This window comes from Canis lupus, chromosome X (genome assembly GCF_011100685.1).
Source record: "Canis lupus familiaris isolate Mischka breed German Shepherd chromosome X, alternate assembly UU_Cfam_GSD_1.0, whole genome shotgun sequence".
NCBI classification, from domain to species: Eukaryota; Metazoa; Chordata; class Mammalia; order Carnivora; family Canidae; genus Canis; species Canis lupus.
This window is the reverse complement of record NC_049260.1, coordinates 51,053,669-51,079,726: the sequence shown is the minus strand read 5'-3', so window position 1 is coordinate 51,079,726 and position 26,058 is coordinate 51,053,669. Positions and strand designations below refer to the sequence as shown.

At 40.7% G+C, this 26,058-nt stretch overlaps 1 protein-coding gene across 6 annotated transcripts in view; it reads left to right on the top strand.

The window, feature by feature from the left end:
* Window positions 1-6,033: 6,033 nt before the first annotated feature.
* Window positions 6,034-26,058, top strand: part of VSIG4 (V-set and immunoglobulin domain containing 4) — a 60,008-nt gene continuing 39,983 nt past the window's right edge. For 3 of the 6 annotated variants that reach the window (XM_038587586.1, XM_038587587.1, XM_038587584.1), the window contains exons 1-3: window positions 6,034-6,228; window positions 16,885-17,241; window positions 18,076-18,357. In XM_038587586.1, coding sequence (XP_038443514.1) covers window positions 6,174-6,228; window positions 16,885-17,241; window positions 18,076-18,357 — 694 coding nt within the window. In that variant the 5' untranslated portion in view covers window positions 6,034-6,173. The remainder of the gene's footprint in view (window positions 6,229-16,884; window positions 17,242-18,075; window positions 18,358-26,058) is intronic. The other 3 variants (XM_038587588.1, XM_038587589.1, XM_038587585.1) reach the window with 1 other exon arrangement.

Here is a 26,058-nt window from a genome sequence, read left to right as displayed (position 1 = left end):
TAGAACTAAATCACAAGAAAAAGTTTGGAAGGATTTCAAACACGTGGACATTAAGGACCATCCTGCTAAACAATGAAAGTGTTAACCAGGAAATTAAGGAATAATTTAAAAGATTCATGGAAACTACTGAGAATGAAGATACAACTGTTCAAAACATTTGGAATACAGCAAAAGCAGTCCTGAGGGGGAAATACATTGCAATACATGCATCCATCCAAAAACTGGAAAGAACTCAAGTACAAAAGCTAACTTTCCCCCTAAAGGAGCTGGAGAAAAAACAACAAATAGGTCCTACACCCAGCAGAAGAAGAGAGTTAATAAAGATTTGAGCAGAACGCAATGAAATAGAGACCAGAAGAACTGTGAAAGAGATTAAAAAAAAAAAACAGGGGTTGGTTCTTTGAAAGAATTAATAAGACAGATAAACCATTAGCCTGCCTTATTAAAAAGAAGAGAGAAGAGACTTAAATAAATAAAATCATGAATGAGAAAGGAGAGATCACCACCAATACCAAGGAAATACAAACAATTTATAAACGTATTATGAGCAGCTACATGCCAATAAATAAGGCAATCTAGGAGAAATGGATGCATTTCTGGAAGACCACAAACTACCAAAACTGGAACAGGAAGAAATAGAAAACCTGAACAGGCCGATAATCAGGGTGGAATTTGAAGCAGTCATCAAAAACCTCCCAAGACACAAAAGTCCAGGGCCAGATGGCTTCCCAGGGTAATTCTATCAAACATCTAAAGAAGAAACCATACCTATTCTACTAAAGCTGTTCGGAAAAATAGAAAGAGATGGAATACTTCCAAACTTGTTAATTGAGGCCAGCATCACCTTAATTCCGAAACCAAAGACCCCACCAAAAAGGAGAATTATAGACCAATATCCCTGTTGAACATAGATGCAAAAATTCTCAACAAGATACTAGCCAATAGGATCCAACAATAAAAAGAAGATTATTCACCATGACCAAGTGGGATTTATCCACTTGGATAAATGGGCTGCATTGAGTGGGATGCAGGGCTGCTTCAGCACTCATAAAGCAATTAATGTGATAGATCATATCAGCAAGGGAAAAAACAAGAACCATATGATCCTCTCCATAGATGCAGAGAAAGCTTTTGACAAAACACAGCATCCATTCCTCATCAAAACTCTTGAGAGTGTAGGGATAGAAGGAACATTCCTCAGCATCTTAAAAGACATCTATGAAAATCCCACAGCAAATATCATTCTCAATGGGGAAACACTGGGAGCCTTTCCCCTAAAATCAGGAACAAGACAGGGATGTCCACTCTCACCACTGCTATTCAACATACTACTAGAAGTCCTAGCCTCAGCAATCAGGCCATAAAAATAAATGAAAGGCATTCAAATTGGAAAAGAAGAAATCAAACTCTCCCTCTTTGCAGATGACATGACACTGTACATAGAAAACCCAAAAGACTCCACTCCAAGATTGCTAGAACTCATACAGCAATTCAGCAGTGTGGCAGGATACAAAATCAATGCCCCGAAGTCAGTGGCATTTCTATACACTAACAATGAGACTGAAGAAAGAGAAATGAAGGAGTCAGTCCCATTGAAAATTGCACCCGAAAGCACAAGATACCTAGTAATAAACCTAACCAAAGCCATAAAGGATCTATACCCTAAATACCACACAACACTTCTGAAAGAAATTGAGGAAGACACAAAGAGATGGAAAAATATTCCATGCTCATGAATTGGAAGAACTGATATTGTGAAAATATCAATGATACCCAGGGCAATTTACACATTTAATGCAATCCCTATCAAAATACCATGGACTTCTTTAAGAGAGTTGGAACAAATCATCTTAAGATTTGTGTGGAATCAGAAAAGACCCTGAATAGCCAGGGGCATATTAAAAAAGAAAACCATAGCTGGGGGCATCACAATGCCAGATTTCAGGTTGTGCTACAAAGCTGTGGTCATCAAGACAGTGTGGAACTGGCACAAAAACAGACACATAAATCAATGGAATAGAATAGAGAACCCAGAAATGGTCCCTCAACTCTCTGGTCTACTAATATTCAACAAAGAAGGAAAGACTATCCACTGGAACAAGGACAGTCACTTCAATAAATGGTGCTGGGAAAATTGGACATGCACATGTAGAAGAATGAAACTAGACCATTCTCTTACACCATACACAAAGATAAGCTCAAAATGGATGAAAGAGCTAAATGTGAGACAAGATTCCATCAAAATCCTAGAAGAGAACACAGGCAACACCCTTTTTGAACTTGGCCACAGCAACTTCTTGCAAGATACATCCATGAAGGGAAGAGAAACTAAAGCAAAAATGAATTATTGGGACTTCATCAAGATAAGAAGCCTCTTCACAGCAAAAGAAACAGTCAACAAAACTAAAAGACAACCTACAGAATGGGAGAAGATATTTGCAAATAACTTATCAGAAAAAGGATTAGTATCCAAGATCTATAAAGAACTTATTCAACTCAGTAGAAAAGAAACAAAAAATCCAATCCTGAAATGGGCAAAAGACATGAACAGAAATCTCACAGAGGAAGACATAGACATGGCCAACAAGCAAATGAAAAAATGCTCTGCATCAGTGGCCATCAGGGAAACACAAATCAAAACCACAATGAGATACCATCTCACACTAGTGAGAATGGGGAAAATTAACAAAACAGGAAACAACAAATGTTGGAGGGGATGTGGAGAAAGGGGAACTGTCTTGCATTGTTGGTTGGAATGTGAACTGGTGCAGCCACTCTGGAAAACTGTGTGGAAGTTCCTCAAAGAGTTAAAAATAGATCTGCCTTATGACCCTGCAATTGCACTGCTGGGGATTTACCCCAAAGTTACAGATGCAGTGTAACGCCAGGACACCTGCACCCCAGTGTTTATAGCAGCAACGTCCACAATAGCCAAACTGTGGAAGGAGCATCGGTGTCCATCGAAAGATGAATGGACAAAGAATATGTGGTCTATGTATACAATGGAATATTATTCAGCCATTAGAAATGACGAATACCTACCATTTGCTTCGACGTGGAGGGACCTGGCGGGTATTATGCTGAATAAAATAAGTCAGTCAGAAAACGACAAACATTATATGGTCTCATTCATTTGGGGAATATAAAAATTAGTGAAAGGTAATGAAGGGAAAGTAGAGAAAATGAGTGAAAATATCAGTGAGGGTGAGAAAACATGAGAGACTTAACTCTGGGAATTGAACAAGGGGCAGTGGAAGGGGAAGTGAGCGGGGGGTTGCGGTGACTAGGTGATGGGCACTGAGGGGGGCACTTGGCGGGATGAGCGCTGGGTGTTATGGTATATGTTGGCAAATTGAACTCCAATAAAAAATAAAAGATAAATAAAAATTTAAAAATTAAGAATGAGCAGAAGACATGAATAGACATTTTTCCAAGTCCACATACAGGTGACTAACAGACACATGCAAAGATGCTGAGCAGTGCTAATCATCAGGGAAATTCAAATCAAAACTACAATGAGGTATCACCTCACAGCTGTCAGAGCGGCTAAAATCAACAACAGAAAACAACAGGTGTTGGTGAAGATGTAGTGGAAGTATAATCCTCTTGCACTCTTTGTAGGAATGCAAACTTGTGCAGACACTCTGGAAAAACAGCATGGGGGTTCCTCAAAAAATTAAAAATAGAGCAGTCCGGGTGGTGCAGCGGTTTAGCACTGCCTTCAGCCCAGGGTGTGATCCTGGAGTCCTGGTTTCGAATCCCACGTCAGTCTCCCTGCATGGAGCCTGCTCCTCTCTCTGCCTCCCTCTCTCTCTCTCACACACACACACTCTCTCTCTCTGTCTCTCAAGAATAAATAAATAAATAAATAAATAAATAAATAAATAAATAAATAAATAAAATATTTTTTTAAAAAAGTTAAGAATAAAACTGCCCTATGATCCAGCTATTCCACTACTAGGTATTTACCCAATGAATACCAATTCAATTACCAATGAATATCCTAATTCAAAGAGATACATGCACCTCTATTTTCCAGAGCATTATTTACAATAGCCCAGACATGGAAGCCGCCTAAGTGTTCATTGATTCATGAACGATTAAGAAGATATTTATAGCTGGGATACCTGGGTGGCTCGGTGGTCCAGCGTCTGCCTTTGGCTCAGGACATGATCCCGGAATCCCGGATGGAGCCAGAGCCGGAGCCCCGAGCCGATCAGGCTCCCTGCATGAAGCCTGCTTCTCCCTCTGCCTCTGTCTCTGCCTCTGTCAATGTGTGTGTCTCTCATGAATAAATAACTAAATAATAAGATATAAAAAATTAAAAATAAAATGATAAAATAAGGGCAGCCTGGTGGCCCAGCAGTTTAGCGCCGCCTTCAGCCCAGGGTATGATCCTGGAGACCCGGGATCCAGTCCCATGTTGGGCTCCCTGCATGGAGCCTGCTTCTCCCTCTGCCTCTGCCTCTGCCTCTGTGTGTGTGTGTGTGTGTGTGTGTGTGTGTGTGTGTCTGTAGTGAACAAATAAATAAAATCTTTAAAAAGAAAAATAATAAAATAAAATAATAAATATATATAAATAAATAAAAATAAAATAAAAGAATAAAATCTTGTCATGTGCAACAGCATGGATGGAGCTAGAGAGTATAATGCTAAATGAAATAGTCAGAGAAAGACAAATAGAATATGATTTCACTTGTATATGGAATTTGAAAAACAAAACAAGTGAGCAAAGGGAAAGAGAGGCAGTGAAGGAGAGAGAGAAATCAAAATCAGACTTAATTATAAAGAATTCACTTATGGGCACTTGGCTGGATGAGCACTGGGTGTTATGGTATATGTTGGCAAATTGAACTCCAATAAAAAAGATAGTGGCTATCATTTTTATTGTTGTTATTGTATGTATTGTGTAGTTTGATTTTTAAAAATCTGAAATGCTATAAACATCAAATCTAATAGTGCCTTGGTTGTAATTGAGGAAGCTGATGTTCAGATTTAACTTGCTCAAATTCTCAGAATGAAGTAGATGCAGAGCCAGGCTCTTCTCCAAGTTTCCTGACTTCCTCTTCAATGTTCTTCTCAGGGCTACTGATCCCACTGTATGATTGAAATTCTTCCCCAAAGAAATGCTGTGCATGTTTCCTAGGACATTTCTTTACCTTCACATCTAGAAAGTCCTAATAAGAGGCCAGAGGTAGTTCAAAAATACAATCACCAGGCCAGACAGAAATTGAAAAGTTCAACCTAATAGAGCATACCACTACCAGGTGAATGGGTGAGTACACTAGATGTTAAGCTTAGCTTTCCCTTTAAAAAATAAACAGGATCCCTGGGTGGCTCAACAGTTTAGTGCCTGACTCCCACCCAGGGTGTGATCCTGGAGTCCCGGGATCGAGTCCCACATCAGGCTCCCTGCATGGAGCCTGCTTCTCTCTCTCAAATAAATAAAATATTTAAAGAAATAAATAATAGAATCCTAATGAGCACACTTACCACCAAAGAGGTAGAGCTATTGGAGAAAAGTGATTCAAAGAGCTTTCTGAATATGAGATATGGGAGTATATATCCCTCATGCAACTTTACCCACGGGCTTGCCAATTATTTAAGCCTTAATTTGTAGAAAGCTCTTTCATACGCTTAATCTCTTAAAATCTGAAGCCACAGGCACCAACTCCCAAGACTGTTCATTTGCATAGGTGTATCACGCAGAAGTTGACTGCTGAATATTGTACAGGTCAGCAATGTTGATCTCTCCTCCCAGGCCCACCAAAAAGGAAAATACCCCTATATTGGAGAGAAAAAACTCATCCCAAAGGTCACCCCCCTCAAACCTCTGAGTCTTGTGGAAGAAACTCAAAATAAACACAGCCTGGGAGACCAAAGACCAGAGAGACCTATTGGTTCCATGGAAAGTCAAGTCAATATCCTAGCAGGGGGAAGAATTGCTTCACTCACCCTGAACCTCCAATCCCAGGCAGGGGAGGGAAGAGGTGCTCATGTGACTTGTGCTGAAATAGGGAAGGAAGGAGAATGTGAGATGGGGCTGGGAGTCCAAGTGAGAGATATAGAGGAGGAAGGGAACTGAGTAGGCACAGACGCTGGCAGCCATCAGAAGTCTAAGCAACTTTGATATCAGGAGTCTAGAAGAAAGGACAAAAGGGATTCTGGCTGTGATGGGGCTCTTACTGGGCCTCCTGTTCCTGGGCCACCTAACAGTGGTTACCTATGGTAAGGCAGCAGAAGGGGACTGGTTGCCACTGCTGGCATGGGAAAAAGGCTGGAGGGTTGGAACTGAATGGCTACTGAGGAAAGTCTATTTCTGCTGAATAGGCGAGTGTTCTCACATAGTGCTGCAGACTCTTTCAGCTTTGAGTAGGTGAAGACTGCTGAAGAAGCCAGGAGGTAAGTTTGGGAAAAAATGAAAAGGATCCTCTCTTGAAAAACATCCACATGATTTTCTAGTACTTGCCATATCTCTGGGACATTAAGAAGGTGCTCAATGCCACCCAAATCCCTCCTCCATTTTCTTTCACCTGAAATTCTATAGTTATACCTTAACCCCTCTGTCTCCAGGTCTTGATGCTTGTTAAGATGCATAACCTTCAAAGAAGGAATGTTGTCTAATAGCTAGATTGGACCTTAAAATTGGCCTAAACCCACTCTTCACTGCTATGAACAGTGCTCAAAATATCTGTTCACATATGTCCAGTGACTGAGAATTGGCCACTTTTCCAGACTATGTAGTCTATACAAGGGCAGTTCCAAATGTTAAGAAGTTCTTCCTTGTATTTAACTAAATTCATTTCCTTGTGGCTTCTATCCTAAGTCTGCAACTGTGTTCCTTGGAGACACATAGAACATATCTACTCCCTCGATGCTGTGACAACCCTTTAGAGTTCTGAGGGCAGACATCATGTCCCCTTGATTCATCTCTTCTCCAAGATAAACAAGCCCTAACTCCTTCAACTGGTCTTCACAAGTCTTGTTTCTTACCACCTCCTGGGGAAACTCACTTCCGTGTGAATATGGACCAGTTTTTCCAGGCTACCTTTGAGAAATTAATGCTGGATATATATCCTAAAAGAGGTCTGACTATCCCATAGAAACATTATGTCCTTGGGTATTTCTCCATCTTCTTTTATATCCATGAGAATTGAGACAGATTTTTAGGTAGCTAAGCCTAAGTAATAGCTAAGTGAGACCCAAGAACACCCCAAGGTGTTCTTGCTGAATCTCTGCTTGTTCCATATCTTTAGAGGGAGAGGCCAGATGTATGTTAGCTTGGTGTCTCCTATGTGATAAGAACTCAGCTTTTCATAGCTGACTCAAATTGTGCTACTCTATCTGTGACAAATCAAATTCTAGAACCTAAAGGTAAAAGGGATATTAAATTAAGTCTCCTGGGAGGGAAAAACTGGGCTCCAGGCCACAGAGAATTAGTGGCAGAGTTACTACTACTAAATAATAGTGCTTTCTTTAACAGATAAAATATTTTCATTCTCTAACATGTTTAGAGTACCCCTTTCTATTTTCTCCAAATCTGTTAGCTTGAGCTAATGCATACAGAGACAGGACTGGGACTCAGGGTAACATCCTGTACATGTTAAAGGTAAATTGTGTATGTTTACATGTGAGTGCTCTCATGTATATTGTTTCCTCCTCAGCCTGTGAAGTCCTCTAGACCTGGAAGCAGGTCTTCCTTTTGTGTGGAGTGTTCAACACTATAAACCTGAAGCTCTGGACCATTAACACATTCCCTCTCCTTGGATCTCAGTGTTTCTAGGCTATTTTTACAGTGAGGAGGTCAGCTTGGCTGGCCTCAAAGGACCCTGCCAGCTGAGCAGCACTTTAGAACTGTAGATTCACTTCTAAAAAGCTTCTAGGGGCCAGAATCAGCTGCTAGGTCAAAGACACATGTTGAAATAATCATAATAAAAATAAATTATTTTTTTAAAATATGAACATAAATGATAATAAAAAATAAATTTTATTTTATAAACATTGTAAATATTTTATTAACACTTATTATCTAAGCTAATATTCTATCCAGGAGTCAACCAAAGAGAGGGAGAGAGGCCAGACATGGAGATGTGGGATTCTGGGAAGAGCTCACTTTATGTTATGGTGAGAAGAGGAAGATTTAAAAAGGGACCCAGAATTGGCTCTATAAATAGGCCTATGCCCAGAAAGCCTTTCCTTTCTTTAGAATTGTTACATAGGCCCCAGGTTTTGCTCTTCCAAGTCCAGTTCCTATACCCAGAATGGGCTTCAGTACTGTCCCCTCTTTCTCAAATTAATTTTTTTCTTTTTTTAATAAATTAATTTTTTATTGGTGTTCAATTTACCAACATACAGAATAACACCCAGGGCTCATTCCGTCAAGTGTCCCCCTCAGTGCCAGTCACCCACTCACCCCCACCCCCCGGCCTCCTCCCCTTCCACCACCCCTAGTTCGTTTCCCAGAGTTAGGAGTCTATGTTCTGTCTCCCTTTCTGATATTTCCCACACATTTCCTCTCCCTTCCCTTATATTCCCTTTCACTATTATTTATATTCCCCAAATGAATGAGACCATACACTGTTTGTCCTTCTCCGATTGACTTACTTCACTCAGCATAATACCCTCCAGTTCCATCCACGCTGAAGCAAATGGTGGGTATTTGTCGTTTCTAATGGCTGAGTAATATTCCATTGTATACATAAACCACATCTTTATCCATTCATCTTTCGATGGACACTGAGGATCCTTCCACAGTTTGGCTATTGTGGACATTGCTGCTATAAATATTGGGGTGCAGGTGTCTCAGCATTTCATTGCATCTGTATCTTCCCAAAGATACAGCCTTGTGTCCTGGGGATAAATCCTACTTGGTCATGGTGAATAATTTTCTTAATGTGCTATTTGATTCTATTAGCTAGTATCTTGTTGAGAATTTTTGCATCCATGTTCATCAGGGATAGTGGTCTGTAATTCTCCTTTTTGGTGGGGTCTTTGTCTGGTTTTGGAATTAAGGTGATGCTGGCCTCATAGAATGAATTTGGAAGTACTCCATCTCTTTCTATCTTTCCAAACAGCTTTAGTAGAATAGGTATGATTTCTTCCTTAAACGTTTGATAGAATTCCCCTGGGAAGCCATCTGGCCCTGGACTCTTGTGTCTTGGGAGGTTTTGGATGACTGCTTCAATTTTCTCCCTGGTTATTGGCCTGTTCAGGTTTTCTATTTCTTCCTGTTCCAGTTTTGGTAGTTTGTGGCTTTCCAGGAATGCGTCCATTTCTTCTAGATTGCCTAATTTATTGGCGTATAGCTGTTCATAATATGTTTTTAAAATCATTTGTATTTCCTTGGTGTTGGTAGTGATCTCTCCTTTCTCATTCATGAGTTTATTAATTTGAGTCTCCTCTCTCTTCTTTTTAATAAGGTTGGCTAATGGTTTGTCTCTCTTATTAATTCTTTCAAAAAACCAACTTCTAGTTCTGTTGATCTGTTCCACAGTTCTTCTGGTCTCGATTTCGTTGAGTTCTGCTCGAATTTTAATTAACTCTCCTCTTCTGCTGGGCTTAGGGTCCATCTGCTGTTTTTTCTCTAGCTCCTTTATGTGTAAGGTCAGCTGTTGTGTTTGAGTTCTTTCCAGTTTTTGAATGGATGCTTGTATTGCGATGTATTTCCCCCTTAGGACTGCTATTGCTGCATCCCAAAGATTTTGAACGGTTGTATCTTGATTCTCATTAGTTTCCATGAATCTTTTTAATTCTTCCTTAATTTCCTGGTTGGGGATCCCTGTGTGACGCAGCGGTTTGGCGCCTGCCTTTGGCCCAGGGCGCCATCCTGGAGACCCGGGATCGAATCCCACATCGGGCTCCCGGTGCATGGAGCCTGCTTCTCCCTCTGCCTGTGTCTCTGCCTCTCTCTCTCTCACTGTGTGCCTATCATAAATAAAAAATAAAAAAAAGAAAAATTTCCTGGTTGACCCTTTCATCTTTTAGCAGGATGGTCCTTAACCTCCACGTGTTTGAGGTCCTTCCAAACTTCTTGTTGTGATGTAGTTCTAATTTCAAGGCATTATGGTCTGAGAATATCCAGGGGACGATCCCAATCTTTTGGTATAGGTTCAGACCCGATTTGTGACCCAGTATGTGGTCTATTCTGGAGTAAGTTCCATGTGCACTTGAGAAGAATGTGTATTCAGTTGAGTTTGGATGTAAAGTTCTGTAGATATCTGTGAAATCCATCTGGTCCAGTGTATCATTTAAAGCTCTCGTTTCTTTGGAGATGTTGTGCTTAGAAGACCTATCGAGGGTAGAAAGACCTAGACTGAAGTCATCAAGTATAAGTGTATTATTATCTAACTATTTCTTCACTTTGGTTATTAATTGGTTTAAATATTTGGCAGCTCCCACATTCGGGGCATATATATTGAGGATTGTTAAGTCCTCTTGCTGGATAGATCCTTTAAGTATGATATAGTGTCCCTCTTCATCTCTCACTACAGTCTTTGGGGTAAATTTTAGTTTATCTGATATAAGGATGGCTACCCCTGCTTTCTTATGAGGACCATTTGAATGGTAAATGGTTCTCCAACCTTTTATTTTCAGGTTGTAGGTGTCCTTCTGTCTAAAATGAGTGTCTTGTAGACAGCAAATAGATGGGTCCTGCTTTTTTATCCAGTCTGAAACCCTGAGCTTTTTGATGGGGTCATTAAGCCCGTTCACGTTCAGAGTTACTATTGACAGATATGAGTTTAGTGTCATCATGATATCTATTCAGTCCTTGTTTTTGTGGATTGTTCCACTGAACTTCTTCTTAAAGGGGAATTTTAAGAGTCCCCCTTAAAATTTCTTGCAGAGCTGGTTTGGAGTTCACATATTCTTTCAGTTCCTGCCTGTCTTGGAAGCTCTTTATCTCTCCTTCCATTTTTTTTAAAGATTTTATTTATTTATGAGAGACATAGAGAGAGAGAGGCAGAGACACAGGCAGAGGGAGAGGCAGGCTCCATGCAGGGAGCCCGACGTGGGACTCGATTGTGGGACTCCAGGATCGCGCCCTGGGCCAAAGGCAGGCGCTAAACCGCTGAGCCACCCCGGGACCCCTCTCCTTCCATTTTGAATGAGAGCCTTGCTGGATAAAGTATTCTTGGTTGCATGTTCTTCTCCTTTAGGACCCTGAATATATCCTGCCACCACTTTCTGGCCTGCCAGGTCTCTGTGGAGAGGTCTGCTGTTACCCTAATATTCCTCCCCATAAAAGTCAGGGATTTCTTGTCTCTTGCTGCTTTAAGGATCTTCTCTTTATCTTTGGAATTTGCAAGCTTCACTATTAAATGTCGAGGTGTTGAACGGTTTTTATTGATTTTAGGGGGGATCTCTCTATTTCCCTGATCTGAATGCCTGTTTCCCTTCCCAGATTAGGAAAGTTTTCAGCTAGGATTTGTTCAAATACATATTCTGGCCCTCTGGCCCTTTGGGCACCCTCGGGAACCCCAATTAAACGTAGTTTTTTCTTCCTCAGGCTGTGGTTTATTTCCCTTAATCTGTCTTCATGGTCTTTTAATTGTCTGTCTCTTTTTTCCTCAGCTTCCCTCTTTGCCATCAACTTGTCTTCTATGTCACTCACTCGTTCTTCCACCTCGTTAACCCTCATTATTAGGACTTCTAGTTTGGTTTGCATCTCATTCAATTCATTTTTAATTTCTGCATGATTGGATCTAAATTCTGCAGTCATGAATTCTCTTGAGTCCTTTATGCTTTTTTCTAGAGCCACCAGTAGCTGTATAATAGTGCTTCTGAATTGGCTTTCTGACATTGAATTGTAATCCAGATTTTGTAATTCTGTGGGAGAGAGGACTGTTTCTGATTTTTTCTTTTGAGGTGAGGTTTTCCTTCTAGTCATTTTGCTCCGTGCAGAGTGGCTAAAAACAAGTTGTATTGGGAAAAGGAGAAAAAAAGAGAGAAGAAAAGAAAAGAGAAAAAGAAAAAAGAAAAAAGGAAGAAAAAAGGAAAAAAGAGAAGAAAAAGAGAAAGAAAAATAAAGAAAGGGGAAAAAAGGGTGGGGGAAGCAATCATTAATCAAAAAGAAAGAAAAAAAAAAAACCACGGGGGAGTATCTTCTGATTCTGTATACTTTAAGTCCCTTGGCTTCCCCTGGAACTTGTCCGTCTAGCTGGTCTTCTGGGGGAGGGGCCTGTTGTGCTGATTTTCAGGTGTTAGCACTTGGGGGAGCCTGGTGCAGGGCTCAGTGGGGGTTGTTTACCCCGTGAGGCCCCTGGAGGAACAACCCCAGTGGCTGTGGCAGCTCTGGAAACCTGGATTCAGCCCCCACAGTAACTACAGAGCTCTCTGTCTGCAGGGCCTGGAGGCTCTGAGGCGGGGCCTCTGATCTGCTCAGCTTGGGGCAGGAGCGTCTTTGCTGTCATGGGCCCTCCAGGCCTCTGCCTGTCCCGGGGGAGGCTGGATCCTGGGCTGTGTCCTGGCGCCCTGTGCTCTGGGGCCTGCGCTGTTGGATTTACCCTCCCGGCCGCACAGCCGCCTCTCCGCAGAGCCACCCCTGAGCCCCTCCGAGCTGCTCCCGGGGCCACGCAGCCCCCTCCGCGGAGCCGCCGCCTGAGCCCCTCCAAGCTGCTCCAGGTCCCGCAGTGCGCGCTGCAGCCCTTAGGGAGCCTGGCGCACTCTCCTGGGCGTGTAGGTATCTGTTAGTGTCTCAGGGAGCCTGAGGGCATCCCCACCCTCCTGAGGTCCTGCTCTAACTCCCTGTGGGCGCCTTTCCACCTGGGAAGGTTGGTGCAGCTCCTGCTTCTCCGGGACAGGGCTCTCCTGTCCTGGGGACACTCGCCCGACCTTAGCCTGGCTCCTTGCGGGGCCCCTCCCCCTTGGATGCCTTTTGTTTCTTTCTTTTTCCCCGTCTTCCTACCTTGATAGAAGCACGAACTCTTCTCACTGTAGCATTCCAGCTGTTCTCTCTTTAAATCTCAGGCCGAATTCGTAGATTTTCAGGATGATTTGAAGGTTATCTAGGTAATTTGGTGGGGACAGGTGATTTGGGGACCCTACTCTTCCGCCATCTTGCCCCTCCTCCCTTAAATTCTTTTTCAATAAAGCCCCTTGAGTCGATGCTTAGCCCTGGTTTTCCTCCTGTGGGGGTATAATATTTGAAGAAAATCAATTTTTCCCTGAGAAATGAGAGCAAGGACTGGGAAAGGCTTTTCAGAAAGTAGCCAGCAGATAGGGATTCTTTTCCTAGGAATTTAGGTGGATATTATCCTAGAATAACATTCTTTAAGCCATGTCAAGTAGGCTCAAGTAAGGGGTTACTAGTTTCAGTTGTGGATATTAGATGAATAAGGTAAGAAGGCAGTGTAGCATCTTTATTCTAGGCCTCTAGGCCGAGCTCAGCTCCTGCTTTCTATGACTTTGGATAATCATGTTTCTCTCTCAGCTCGTCTATGTGTATTATGGAGGAAAGCAACTAAAAGCTTTTGCAGCTCTGCCATTCTAGAATTCTTCAAATTCTGTATTTCCTGGTACCTCAAGCTCTGTTACACCAAATATCTCAAAATTTGGTGGTTTTCTTGGATCTATAATGGGCAGAATATTCCCCCAGGAGGTGAGGTTTTCCTGAAATAGATTTTCCCTACCCAGTCTTCCAGCAAAGATAGGTGTATTGCTTAATTTCACCAACATTTCATATTGGCTATCAAGTCAGCCCTGTTGCTGTAGATACAGGCTACTCTGTCCTTTTCAACTGCCTTATAATCCAACGATGGCCTATTTCCTCCCCATAACTTTGGAGGTTCCCTCAGGTCGGTGAGGGTAGCTGTTTACCTTCTCATGTGCTAACTTCTCCTTCAGGTCATCATTAGAGCTGACAAATATCTAATCTAATCTAATCAATCTGTCCACTCTGGGGAAGACATATAGGGGACTTCTATAATATAAGAAGAATCAATACAAGTTTCTTTTGAAGGTATGAGACAGATCTGGCATTTATCCAGCACTTACTGAATGCTAGCCATTATCCTATGTGCTTTCACAGCTATAAGCTCATTTGATCGTCAAAATAACCCTCCATGGAAGGCTTATTATTACCTCCATTTTATTGATGACCTGAAGCTCAGATAGGTTTAGCAATTTACTCAAGGTTGCACAGAGATGTGGTGACACAGGTCACATGTTAAGACAAACCTTGGACTTTTATTGGTGTTATTCTTCTTACTACATCATGTAGTCTTTTGCTATTTTCCTGATCTCGCTAGGTGCTACTCTTCAGTGTTTCCCTAGTCTCTCTGAGAACCACAAGGATAGTTAGAAGGTGTAAGTCAATTATACTGAGGTTACCTTCACTTTGGAGATCAGAGTACAAGGTCTTTGTGTGTGTGATGCCCTGTGCCTACCCTACACTTCCTCTTTGTGATACCAATGAAGCAAGAGGAGGAAGAAGAGAAAACAAGAAAAAGAAGGAGGAAGAATAGAAGCTAGATGGAAGAAAGGGTTGAAGGAAGGAAAGAAGGTAGGAGAGGGGAAGAAAAAATAAAAGGGGAAAAAACAGGTAATTCTTAGAAATCTGGTTACTAACCCTGTCCCATACCCCTATTCTGGAATGTAGGGGAAAGAGTCAACTGTGACCTACTTTTAGAAGTGACTTTCAAGACTGAAAAATTGAGACTGGCTATTTACAATATTGACAGACCAGAGTGGACTATATAAGAATCCCCAGGAAGTTTCCAGAGAGGGTTATACAAGCAGTTCCCCCAAGATCAGAGAGAAAACATACAAACACATAACAAAGGCATTTTCAGCTGTTCCAGATGTCCTCACAACAGATTGCTGCCCTTTTGTCAGGAAAAGAGTGTGAGAACGCTTTTCAGAGGAGAGGCAGCAGATTTGGGAGAGCTGGAAGAAGATTAGTAAGAAAGAGCACATTAAAAAAAAAAGAGCACTTTAAACCAAAAGGCTTAGATGGTTTTCATGGGGCTTAAGGCTGGTATGTGTGTGCTTGCAAGTGACACATATGTGTTCATGATGATGATAATCCATGTCTGTATGCATATGGTGGTCTGGACCAGCAATAGAACAGTAAAACTCACTACCATCTGGTGAAAGTTCACCACCACCTAGAAAATAAAATTATTTAACTTCCATTTCCATTGTAGTCTATAAGCACTGAACCATCTAGAAGTGGAAGGGACCTTAAAGAGTAATGCTGTCCAAGACCTAAACAAAGCTCACTACTTCTCCCAGACCACTTAGTCATTCAATAAACAGTTCTGATTAATTATCAAGTTCATTGTTAGGACAAACCAAAATCTTCCCCTATCGCATTCCCATTTGTGGGTCAGAGTTCTGCTCCCTGCTCAATTTGAAACACTCCAGAAACTATGTGGTGGATTTAACAACATGGTCTCATGTTTATTTACTCTTTTTACTCAACACTTTTACCTTGGCCAAAATATGCTGGTAATGTTTTAAGAATCTCTGATGAGGACACAGGCTAGTGTCACCACATCAGTGGTACTTAGTATTTGGCAATAAATTCTGAGAGCAAGAATCCTCCCATCCTACTATCTGTTTGACTGAAGCCTTGGAATATTGGGCTACATAACAGGCATTTATTCAGTAATATCTTACATTTTTTTAAATTTTTTTTTAAATTTATGATAGTCACACACAGAGAGAGAGAGAGAGAAGCAGAGACATAGGCAGAGGGAGAAGCAGGCTCCATGCACCTGGAGCCCGACGTGGGACTCGATCCCGGGTCTCCAGGACCGCGCCCTGGGCCAAAGGCAGGCGCCAAACCACTGCGCCACCCAGGGATCCCACATCTTACATTTTGAACCTCCTTCTTCTAGGACAGATATAAAGAAATTGTCTACATACAATCCCTCACTCCTGGTTAAAGTTAAATAAAACACAAAATCCTCAAAATAAGAGCTTATGAATGAAAATTTCTAGTAGGAAATGATGGCTCTGTCACACCCCCAATTCCTCTCCCCTATTCTTCCCTCCCCAGCACACTAATGAGCAATCTCCTATTGGTCCTACTACCATCCTTACCACAGCCAGCTCTAGTATTTTATTCAGACCTTTTTCCTTTTCAGACATTTTCCTCTCCATTCTTCCTCAGGATGGAATTTTCCAATATACATTTGGTGAAACCTAAAAGAAACCAAAAGTGAAATACAGAAAGAGATGTCAGAAAAAAAGGTCAAGTTTACAAAGTGCAGATTTCAAATTCAACAATAACTAATGATTTTTGTTAAACATTTCACACAAATTTCCACCCTCAGAATTGTCCTTTGTCTGTGTCCTTCCTTCCTTCCAAAGAAGAGCTTAGCGTTAGGGATCTAAATACTGAGACTTTCTGAGGGAGCAATAGGAAATAAGCAGGGAATATGGCCCTTTCTTTCTTAGGTCTGTAGTCCCCACATTTCTCCAGGTATATAATTACATAGTAAAATATCCCAGATACAACTTTTCAACATTTGCTCCTATGCTTCCTTTGAAAAACATTGAAAGAAGTTCTTTTTTATAGACTTACAGAATTTCAGAGTTTGAAGAAAGCTTAGAGATCATTCCATTCATACTCTCTACATTATAGATTAATAAAATGGGTCCTCATGGTGGAAAGTGACTTATCCAGCGTCATCTCAAAGCAAAGCAGTGACAGGAAAGGAATTTTAAACTGTCAAGAGCCAAACAGTGCTGGGAGATTTCCTTCTGAGGACTGTTTCTGATTGATGGGAAGGCTGGCAGAGAACAAAAGGGAACATGAAATCTGAAAATATGATGGAAGGAAATTTGAGAGGTGTCTCAGAAGCCTCTTGAAGTCCTCCACTGCCATCCTAGCTCCCAGGTGGGTGTGCCATCTATGTCTGCTTTCTTCCTCCTCTTCAGGCCATCCCATCCTGGAAGCACCTGAAAGTGTGACAGGGCCTTGGAAGGGGGATGTGAATATTCCCTGCACCTATGGTCCTCTGCAAGGCTACACTCAAGTCATGGTAAAGTGGCTAGTACAACGTGGCTGGGACCCAGTCACCATCTTCCTACGTGATTCCTCTGGAGACCATATCCAGCTAGCAAAGTACCGAGGCCGCCTGCAAGTGAATCACGAGGTTCCAGGAGATGTGTCCCTCCAACTGAACACCCTGGAAATGGATGACCGGAGCCACTACACGTGTGAAGTCACTTGGCAGACCCCTAGTGGCAACCAAGTGGTGAGAGATAAGATCATCGATCTACGCATCCAGAAAGGTAAGTCACTGTGAGAGTAGGAAAGCACTGATAGACAAAGACCAAATAGAAGACAGTAATCCTAGAAAACCTCTAGAAACCCAGATAATTTTGTTCACTTGTACACAGGCTTTTATCAGTCATATGTATTAATCAGGAAATGTGGAAAGGCAGAGGGTCCTCAGGGTCATCACTCTCATAGTATAATTTAAGAAATGTTGGGAAGGGTTTCTGGCTTTTAAATCTCTACCCCTTCAAGTGTCCCAGAAATTTTAGCATCCACACCCTGGTTGCCCTCCTTGGGCTCTGGTTCTTGAAAGTCATAAAAATGAGTATATCTATCTAATCAGGATATTAGAGGGTAAATAGATGCTGACAAAGAAGCTCTGGTGAAAGGGATACTGGGTTTAGTCAAGATACATTTTGCTGATTTGACAGTTTCGTGAAAACCCTGGTCCTGGTAATCCCTGATAATCCAAAAGTGCCAACAACCCAAAATCTCTGTCCACTAAAGCCTAAAGAAACCTCTCTCTCTCTCTCTCTCTCTCTCTCTCTCTCTCTATATATATATATATATATATATATATATATATATATATATATATATATATATATATATATATTTTAACTCTGGATTATCCAAAATGTTGATAACACAAAACAGTACCTAATATTCCAAAGGAAGCTATTTTTATTTACATTATCCTATTTCTTACTCTCCTCCTTAATAAGTAGCCCCTTTTATTGTCCTTTGCAGATATATAATTATCTCTGTACCCAGCAAGGATGACTCAGCCTTGTCTTCACATATCCTTATAACTTCCCAGAGCCTCTGCTTTTGTCTTCCTTTTGCAGTCTCTGTTTCCAAACCCACAGTGACGACTGGCAGTGGCTATGGCTTCACAGTGCCCCAGGGAATGAGGATTAGCCTTCAATGCCAGGCTTGGGGTTCTCCTCCCATCAGTTATGTTTGGTACAAGGAACAGACCAACAATCAAGAACCTATCAAAGTAGCAGTGTTGAGTACTCTACTCTTCAAGCATGCTATGGTGGCTGACTCTGGATCCTATTTCTGTGCTGCCAAAGGCCGGGTAGGCTCTGAGCAGCGCAGCAACATTGTGAAGTTTGTGGTCAAAGGTGAGCAATCCTTTCTTTTGGTGATCCTTGCAATGGACCATCTTGTACTGAAGATACCTTGTACAGAGAAGAGAGTTTGTATGTGTGGAGATAGAGGGTGTCCTGGGTTGCACAATCACAAAGAAAGAAAAATTCTGGACTGATGATAATAAGGCTGGAGACAATGCCTGTCATGTTGTAGGTTAAGAAGATAAAGACAGTAAAGGGGAAAGTGACATTCACTAATTAAATCATATTTGCCAGATACAATTCACAAGAATTTAACACACATTTTGTAATTGAATCCCATATCTATCTCATGAGATAGCTATAATTACTCTCATTCTACAGAAGAAACTGAAAATCATAAAGGGACATTTATTTGCCCAGGAGCTCACGGTTAGGAAGTTCAAGTTGGAACTTGCACACAGATCACATACTCTTTCCATTATGTCTGATTTTCTCTTATGGTTGAATCTTATTTATTTGTTTGTTGTCTTTTTTTAGTATAGTTGACACACAGTGTTATATTAGTTTCAGGTAGACAACATAGTGATTTGACAAGTTTATACATTATTCTGTGTTCACCACAAGTTTAGCTGCAATTATATCACTATTACAATGTCATTGACTATAGTCCTTTTACTGTGCCTTTTAAACTTCTTTTATTCCCTAACTGGAAGCCTGTATCTCTCACATCTCCTCACACATCCACTCTGGCAAAAATCAGTTTGTTCTCTGCATTAATGGGTCTGATTCTACTTTTTGTTTATTCATTTCTTTGGCCCGATATGGTCTTTTTATGTATGTATGTATGTATGTATGTATGTATGTATGTATGTGTGTATGAGAGAGACAGAGAAAGCACTAGCAGGAGAAGGACAGAGGCTGAGGGAGAGGGACAAGGAGACTCCTCGCTGAGTAGAGAGCCTGGTCCAGGGATTGATTCCAGGACCCCAAGACTATGACCTGAGCTGAAGTCAGACATTCACCCAACTGAGCCATCTAGGCACCCCAGTATTTGCCTTTCTTAGTTTAACATATTTCACTTAGCTTAATACCCTCTAGGTTCACCATTTTGTCTCAAAAGACATAAATTTATCCTCTTTTATGGCTGTGTAATATACAGATATTATATCACACGTAATATATATCACACCTTCTTTATCCTTTTGTCTATCGATGGACACTTAAGTTGCTTTTATATCATGGCTAATGTAAATAATGCTGCAATAAACATAGAGGTATACATATCTTTTCAACTTAGTGTTTTCATTTTCTGTGAGTAAATTCCCAAAGGCAGAATTATTGGATCATATAGTATTTCTATTTTTAATTTTTTTGAAAACTTCCATATTGTTTTACATAGTGGCTCTACCAGTTTGCATTCTCACCAATAGTGTATGAAGTGATTTCTCCACATCTTCACCAATACTTGTTATGGCTTGTATTTTTTATTTTAACCATTCTGACAGGTATAAGGTGATATGTCATTGCTTTTTGTTTGTTTTGTTCAGTGAGGATTTTTTATTGTTATTTTATTGTTTGTGTTTAGTTTTGCTTCGTGAAATAAAAACCCAGATATCTACATAGTTTCCTTAATACCACCCCCCCTTCTTCTTCTTAAAGTCAAATGAAAGTTCTGGTTGAGGTCTCAATGAACATTGGCTCTGGTAAATCAATCTGGCTATTTCATACAGCATTATCCTGGGATTACTACAAACTATGTACATAAAGGCTGCAGGCTGAGGTTTAATTGAACAGCCCAGCAGTGATATAACTAAATGAATTTTGTTGCCTTCCAAGAGATCACTTTGGAAGGGAAGACATTTATTCAAACAAGGCTGCCATTTCCCAAAATACGTTGGGAACTAACTGCTTTTAAGTACTTATCCTAAGAGCCCCCTGAAAATTGCTATCCTCAGAATATAGCAAGGAAAATGACCATGCTGGCTGTATTTAGAATAGGAAACTAATGTTAGTTTGAGACTTCTAAGTTTATCTAGAGGGATTTCTTTCCCGAAGTTGAGTTGTAATGCATATGTGTGTGCTGTATGGTTTGGTCTACTAATTGGAGAAACAAGGGCAATCTCACTGTTAAGGAATTATATGGTCCAATTCTCTGAGAGTTGACAATATGGTCAAGCAGAGAGAACATTGCATGGCCAGAAAGTCCAAGAATTTTATACTTCATAAAGAGATAAGTTGAAAATTCTCACCTTTCTGTGAATTAGTTCCTAGCCCATTTGGGAAAGACCTTGCTTACAACCAATCAACTTGCCTATTCCTTATCAAAGTTTATGCTTACAGACAACATAGCTGTTAGGCAGTGCTTAACATTGCCCCCTACTGATGAAAAAGGAAACAGGCTCAAAGAAGGCCTTGTACCCTTCCCTGCTCTCAGACTTCTTTCTTCTATACCTCAAACTGGCTCCATGATTCTGGTTCCCTGTATCATCTCTGACATATGTAGCTCTGAGCTGTCATCCCTTTGTCTCACCCTCTATGCAGTGCCTCAGTTCTGGGAACGCCCTGTATGCTTTGCCCTTTTTCACACTCATGGACTGCTAAGCTCTCCTGATAAAACAAACACACAAAATAGCAGAGATGAAATTGATACCACTTTAATTTCATGCTGTATAATGTCAATTGCCCATCCTTGTGCTATTTACTAATTTTCTTATTTTTGTCCCATTCCTGATAGCAGCAGTTCAGAACATTTTCACTTTATTTTGGGCCTCCAGACCTACTCTCAGAACATGAAGTTACGTCCTCCTTCTTTGAGAATATCCAGAGACCCATGAGTTGTGACTTTTTTTTTGTATTTTATTGGAGTTCGATTTGCCAACACATAGTATAACACCGAGTGCTCGTCTCATCAAGTGCCCCCGTCACTGCCCTACACCTAGTTACCCCATCCGCCTTCCCACCTCCCTTTGCACTACCCCTTGTTCATTTCCCAGAGTTAGGAATCTCTCATCTTCTGTCACCCTTACTGATATTTCCCACTCATTTTCTCTCCTTTCCCCTTTATTCCCTATCACTATTTTTTATATTCCCAAAATGAATGAGACCATATAATGTTTGTCCTTCACTGATTGACTTACTTCACTCAGCATAATACCTTCCACTTCTATCCACGTTGAAGCAAATGGTGGGTATTTGCGATTTCTAATGACTTCTAATGGCTGAGTAATATTCCATTGTATTTATCTATCTATCTATCTATCTATCATCATCATCATCATCATCATAATCATCTATCTACCTATCTATCATCTATATATCTATCTATAAAGATAGATATATAGATGATATAAATAGATAGATACAGCATATATATAGATAGATATAGATGATATAGATATCTATCGATATGTAAGATAGAGAGATAGAGCATAGATAGATCTCACATCTTTTTTATAATAAATTTATTTTTTATTGGTGTTCAATTTGCCAACATACAGAATAACACCCGGTGCTCATCCCATCAAGTGCCCCCCTCAGTGCCCCTCAACATACAGAATAACACCCAGTGCTCATCCCATCAGTGCCCCCTCACCCCCACCCCTGCCCTCCTCCCCTTCTACCACCCCTAGTTCATTTCCCAGAGTTAGGAGTCTTTATGTTCTGTCTCCCTTTCTGATATTTCCCACACATTTCTTCTCCCTTCCCTTATATTCCCTTTCACTATTCTTTATATTCCCCAAATGAATGAGAACATATAATGTTTGTCCTTCTCCGATTGACTTACTTCACTCAGCATAATACCCTCCAGTTCCATCCACATTGAAGCAAATGGTGGGTATTTGTCATTTCTAATGCCTGAGTAATATTCCATTGTATACATAAACCACATCTTCTTTATCCATTCATCTTTCGATGGACACCGAGGCTCCTTCCACAGTTTGGCTATTGTGGACATTGCTGCTAGAAACATCGGGGTGCAGGTGTCCCGGCGTTTCATTGCACATAGATGAGTCTTCTTTTCTTTATCCAATATGATACCATATTTTTAAAGATTTTTATTTATTTCTTCATGAGACACGCAGACAGAGAGAGGCAGAGACACAGGCAGAGGGAGAAGCTGGCTCCACACAGGGAGCCAGACATGGTACTCGATCCTGGGACTTCAGGATCATGCCCTGGGCTGAAGGCAGGCGCCAAATTGCTGAGAGACCAAGGGATCCCTCCATATATTTTTTATTGGAACATTCAGTCCATTTAAATTCAGAGTGATTATAGATATCAATTTAGTGCCATTTTATTACCTGTAAAGTTGCTGATTCTGTAGATTGTCTCTGTTCCTTTTCTAGTAGTTGTTACCTTTGGGCTCTCTCTTTACTAAAAGGATCCCCTTTAATATTTCTTGTAAGGCTGGTTTAGCGTTCAGAATTTATTTTTTTAGTAAATTTATTTTTTATTGGTGTTCAATTTGCCAACATACAGAATAACACCCAGTGCTCATCCCGTCAAGTGCCCACCTCAGTGCCCGCCACCCATTCACCCCCAACCCCGCCCTCCTCCCCTTCCACCACACCTAGTTCGTTTCTCAGAGTTAGGAGTCTTTCATGTTCTGTCTCCCTTTCTAATATTTCCCACTCATTTTTTCTCCTTTCCCCTTTATTACCTTTCACTATTTTTTTATATTCCCCAAATGAATGAGACCATATAATGTTTGTCCTTCTTTGATTGACTTATTTCACTCAGCATAATACCCTCTAGTTCCATCCACGTCGAAGCCAATGGTGGGTATTTGTCGTTTCTAATGGCTGAGTAATATTCCATTGTAAAATTAGACCACATATTTATCAATTCGCTTTCATTGGACACCGAGGTTCCTTCCACAGTTGGGCTATTGTGGACATTGCTGCTAGAAACATCGGGGTGCAGGTGTCCCGGTGTTTCATTGCATCTGTATCTTTGGGGTAAATCCCCAGCAGTGCAATTGCTGGGTCGTAGAGAAGTTATATTTCTAACTCTTTGAGGAACCTCCACAAAGTTTTCCAGAGTGGCTGCACCAATTCACATTCCCACCAGCAGTGCAAGACAGTTCCCCTTTCTCCACATCCGCTCCAACATTTGTGGTTTCTCGCCTTGTTAATTTTCCCCATTCTCACGGGTGTAAGGTGGTAATTCATTGTGGTTTTGATTTGTATTTCCCTGATGGCAAGTGATGCAGAGCATTTTCTCATGTGCATGTTGGCCATGTCTCTGTCTTCCTCTGTGAGATTTCTGTTCATGTCTTTGGCCCATTTCATGATTGGATTTTTTGTTTCATTGCTGTTGAGTTTAATAAGTTCTTTATACATCTTGGATACTAGCCCTTTATCTGATACGTCATTTGCAAATATCTTCTCCCATTCTGGAGGTTGTCTTTTAGTTTTGTTGACTGTATCCTTTGCTGTGCAAAAGCTTCTTATCTTGATGAAGTCCCAATAGTTCATCTTTGCTTTTGTTTCTTTTGCCTTCGTGGATATACCTTGCAAAAGTTACTGTGGCTGAGTTCAAAAAGGGTGTTGCCTGTGTTTTCCTCTAGGATTTTGATGGAATCTTGTCTCCCATTTAGATCTTTCATCCATTTTGAGTTCATCTTTGTGTATTGTGCAAGAGAGAGGTCTAGTTTCATTCATCTGCATGTGGATGTCCAATTTTCCCAGCACCATTTATTAAAGAGACTGTCTTTCTTCCAGTGGATAGTATTTCCTCCTTTATCATATTAGTTCACCATAAAGTTGAGGGTCCATTTCTGGATTCTCTATTCTGTTCCATTGATCTATGTGTCCGTTTTTGTGCCAGTACCACGGTGTCCTGATGATCACAGCTTTGTAGTACAACCTGAAATCTGGCATTGTGATGCCCCCAGCTATGGTTTTCTTTCTTTTTTTAATTTTTTTCAGCTATGGTTTTCTTTTCAAAAATTCCCCTGGTTATTCGGGGTCTTTTCTGATTCCACACAAATCTTAGAATAATTTGTTCTAACTCTCTGAAGAAAGTCCATGGTATTTGGATAGGGATTGCATTAAACGTGTAAATTGCCCTGGGTAACATTGACATTTTCAAAATACTAATTCTGCTAATCCATGAGCATGGAATATTTTTCCATCTCTTTGTGTTTTCCTCAATTTCTTTCAGAAGTATTCTATAGTTTTAAGGGAGATCTTTTACCTCTTTGGTTAGGTTTATTCCTAGGTATCTTATGCTTTTGGGTGCCATCGTAAATGGGATTGACTCCTTCATTTCTCTTTCTTCAGTCTCATTGTTAGTGTATAGAAATGCCACTGATTTCTGGGCATTGATTTTATATCCTGCCACGCTGCCAAATTGCTGTATGAGTTCTAGCAATCTTGGGGTGGAGGCTTTTGGGTTTTCTATGTAGAGTGTCATGTCATTGGCAAAGAGGGAGAGTTTGACTACTTCTTTGCCAATTTGACTGCCTTTTATTTCATTTTTGTCTGATTGCTGAGGCTAGGACTTCTAGTACTATCTTGAATAGCAGTGGTGAGAGTGGACATCCCTGTCTTGTTCCTGATCTTAGGGGAAAGGCTCCTAGTGCTTCCTCATTGAGAATGATATTTGCTGTGGGCTTTTCGTAGATGGCATTTAAGATGTTGAGGAATGTTTCCTCTATACCTACACTCTGAAGAGTTTTGATCAGGAATGGATGCTGCATTTTGTCAAATGATTTCTCTGCATCTAATGAGAGGATCATATGGTTCTTGGTTTTTCTCTTGCTGATATAATGAATCACATTGATTGTTTTACGAGTGTTGAACCAGCCTTGCATCCCGGGGATAAATCCTACTTGTTCAGAGTGAATAATCTTCTTAATATACTCTTGTATCCTGTTGGCTAGTATCTTGTTAAGAATTTTTGCATCCATGTTCATCAGGGATATTGGTCTATAATTCTCCTTTTTGGTGGGGTCTTTGTCTGGTTTTGGAATTAAGGTGATGCTGGCCTCATAGAACGAATTTGGAAGTACTCCATCTCTTTCTATCTTTCCAAACAGCTTTAGTAGAATAGGTATGGTTTCTTCTTTAAACGTTTGATAGAATTCCCCTGGGAAGCCATCTGGCCCTGGACTTTTGTGTCTTGGGAGGTTTTTGATGACTGCTTCAATTTCCTCTCTGGTTATTGGCCTGTTCAGCTTTTCTTTTTCTTCCAATTCCAGTTTTGGTAGTTTGTGGCTTTCCAGGAATGCGTCCATTTCTTCTAGATTGCCTAATTTATTGGCGTATAGCTGTTCATAATATGTTTTTAAAATCATTTGTATTTCCTTGGTGTTGGTAGTGATCTCTCCTTTCTCATTCATGAGTTTATTAATTTGAGTCTTCTCTCTCCTCTTTTTAATAAGGCTGGCTAATGGTTGATCTATCTTATTAATTCTTTCAAAGAACCAACTCCTGGTTTTGTTGATCTCTTCCACAGTTCTTCTGGTCTCTATTTCATTGAGTTCTGCTCAAATCTTTATTAACTTTCTTCTTCTGCTGGGTGTAGGATCTATTTGCTGTTTTTTTCTCTAGCTCCTTTAGGTGTAAGGTTAGCTTTTGTATTTGAGTTCTTTCCAGCTTTTGAATGGATGCTTGTATTGTGATGTATTTCCCCCTCAGGACTGCTTTTGCTGTATCCCAAAGGTTTTGAACAGTTGTATCTTTATTCTCAGTAGTTTCCATGAATCTTTTTAATTCTTCCTTAATTTCCTGGTTGACCCTTTCATCT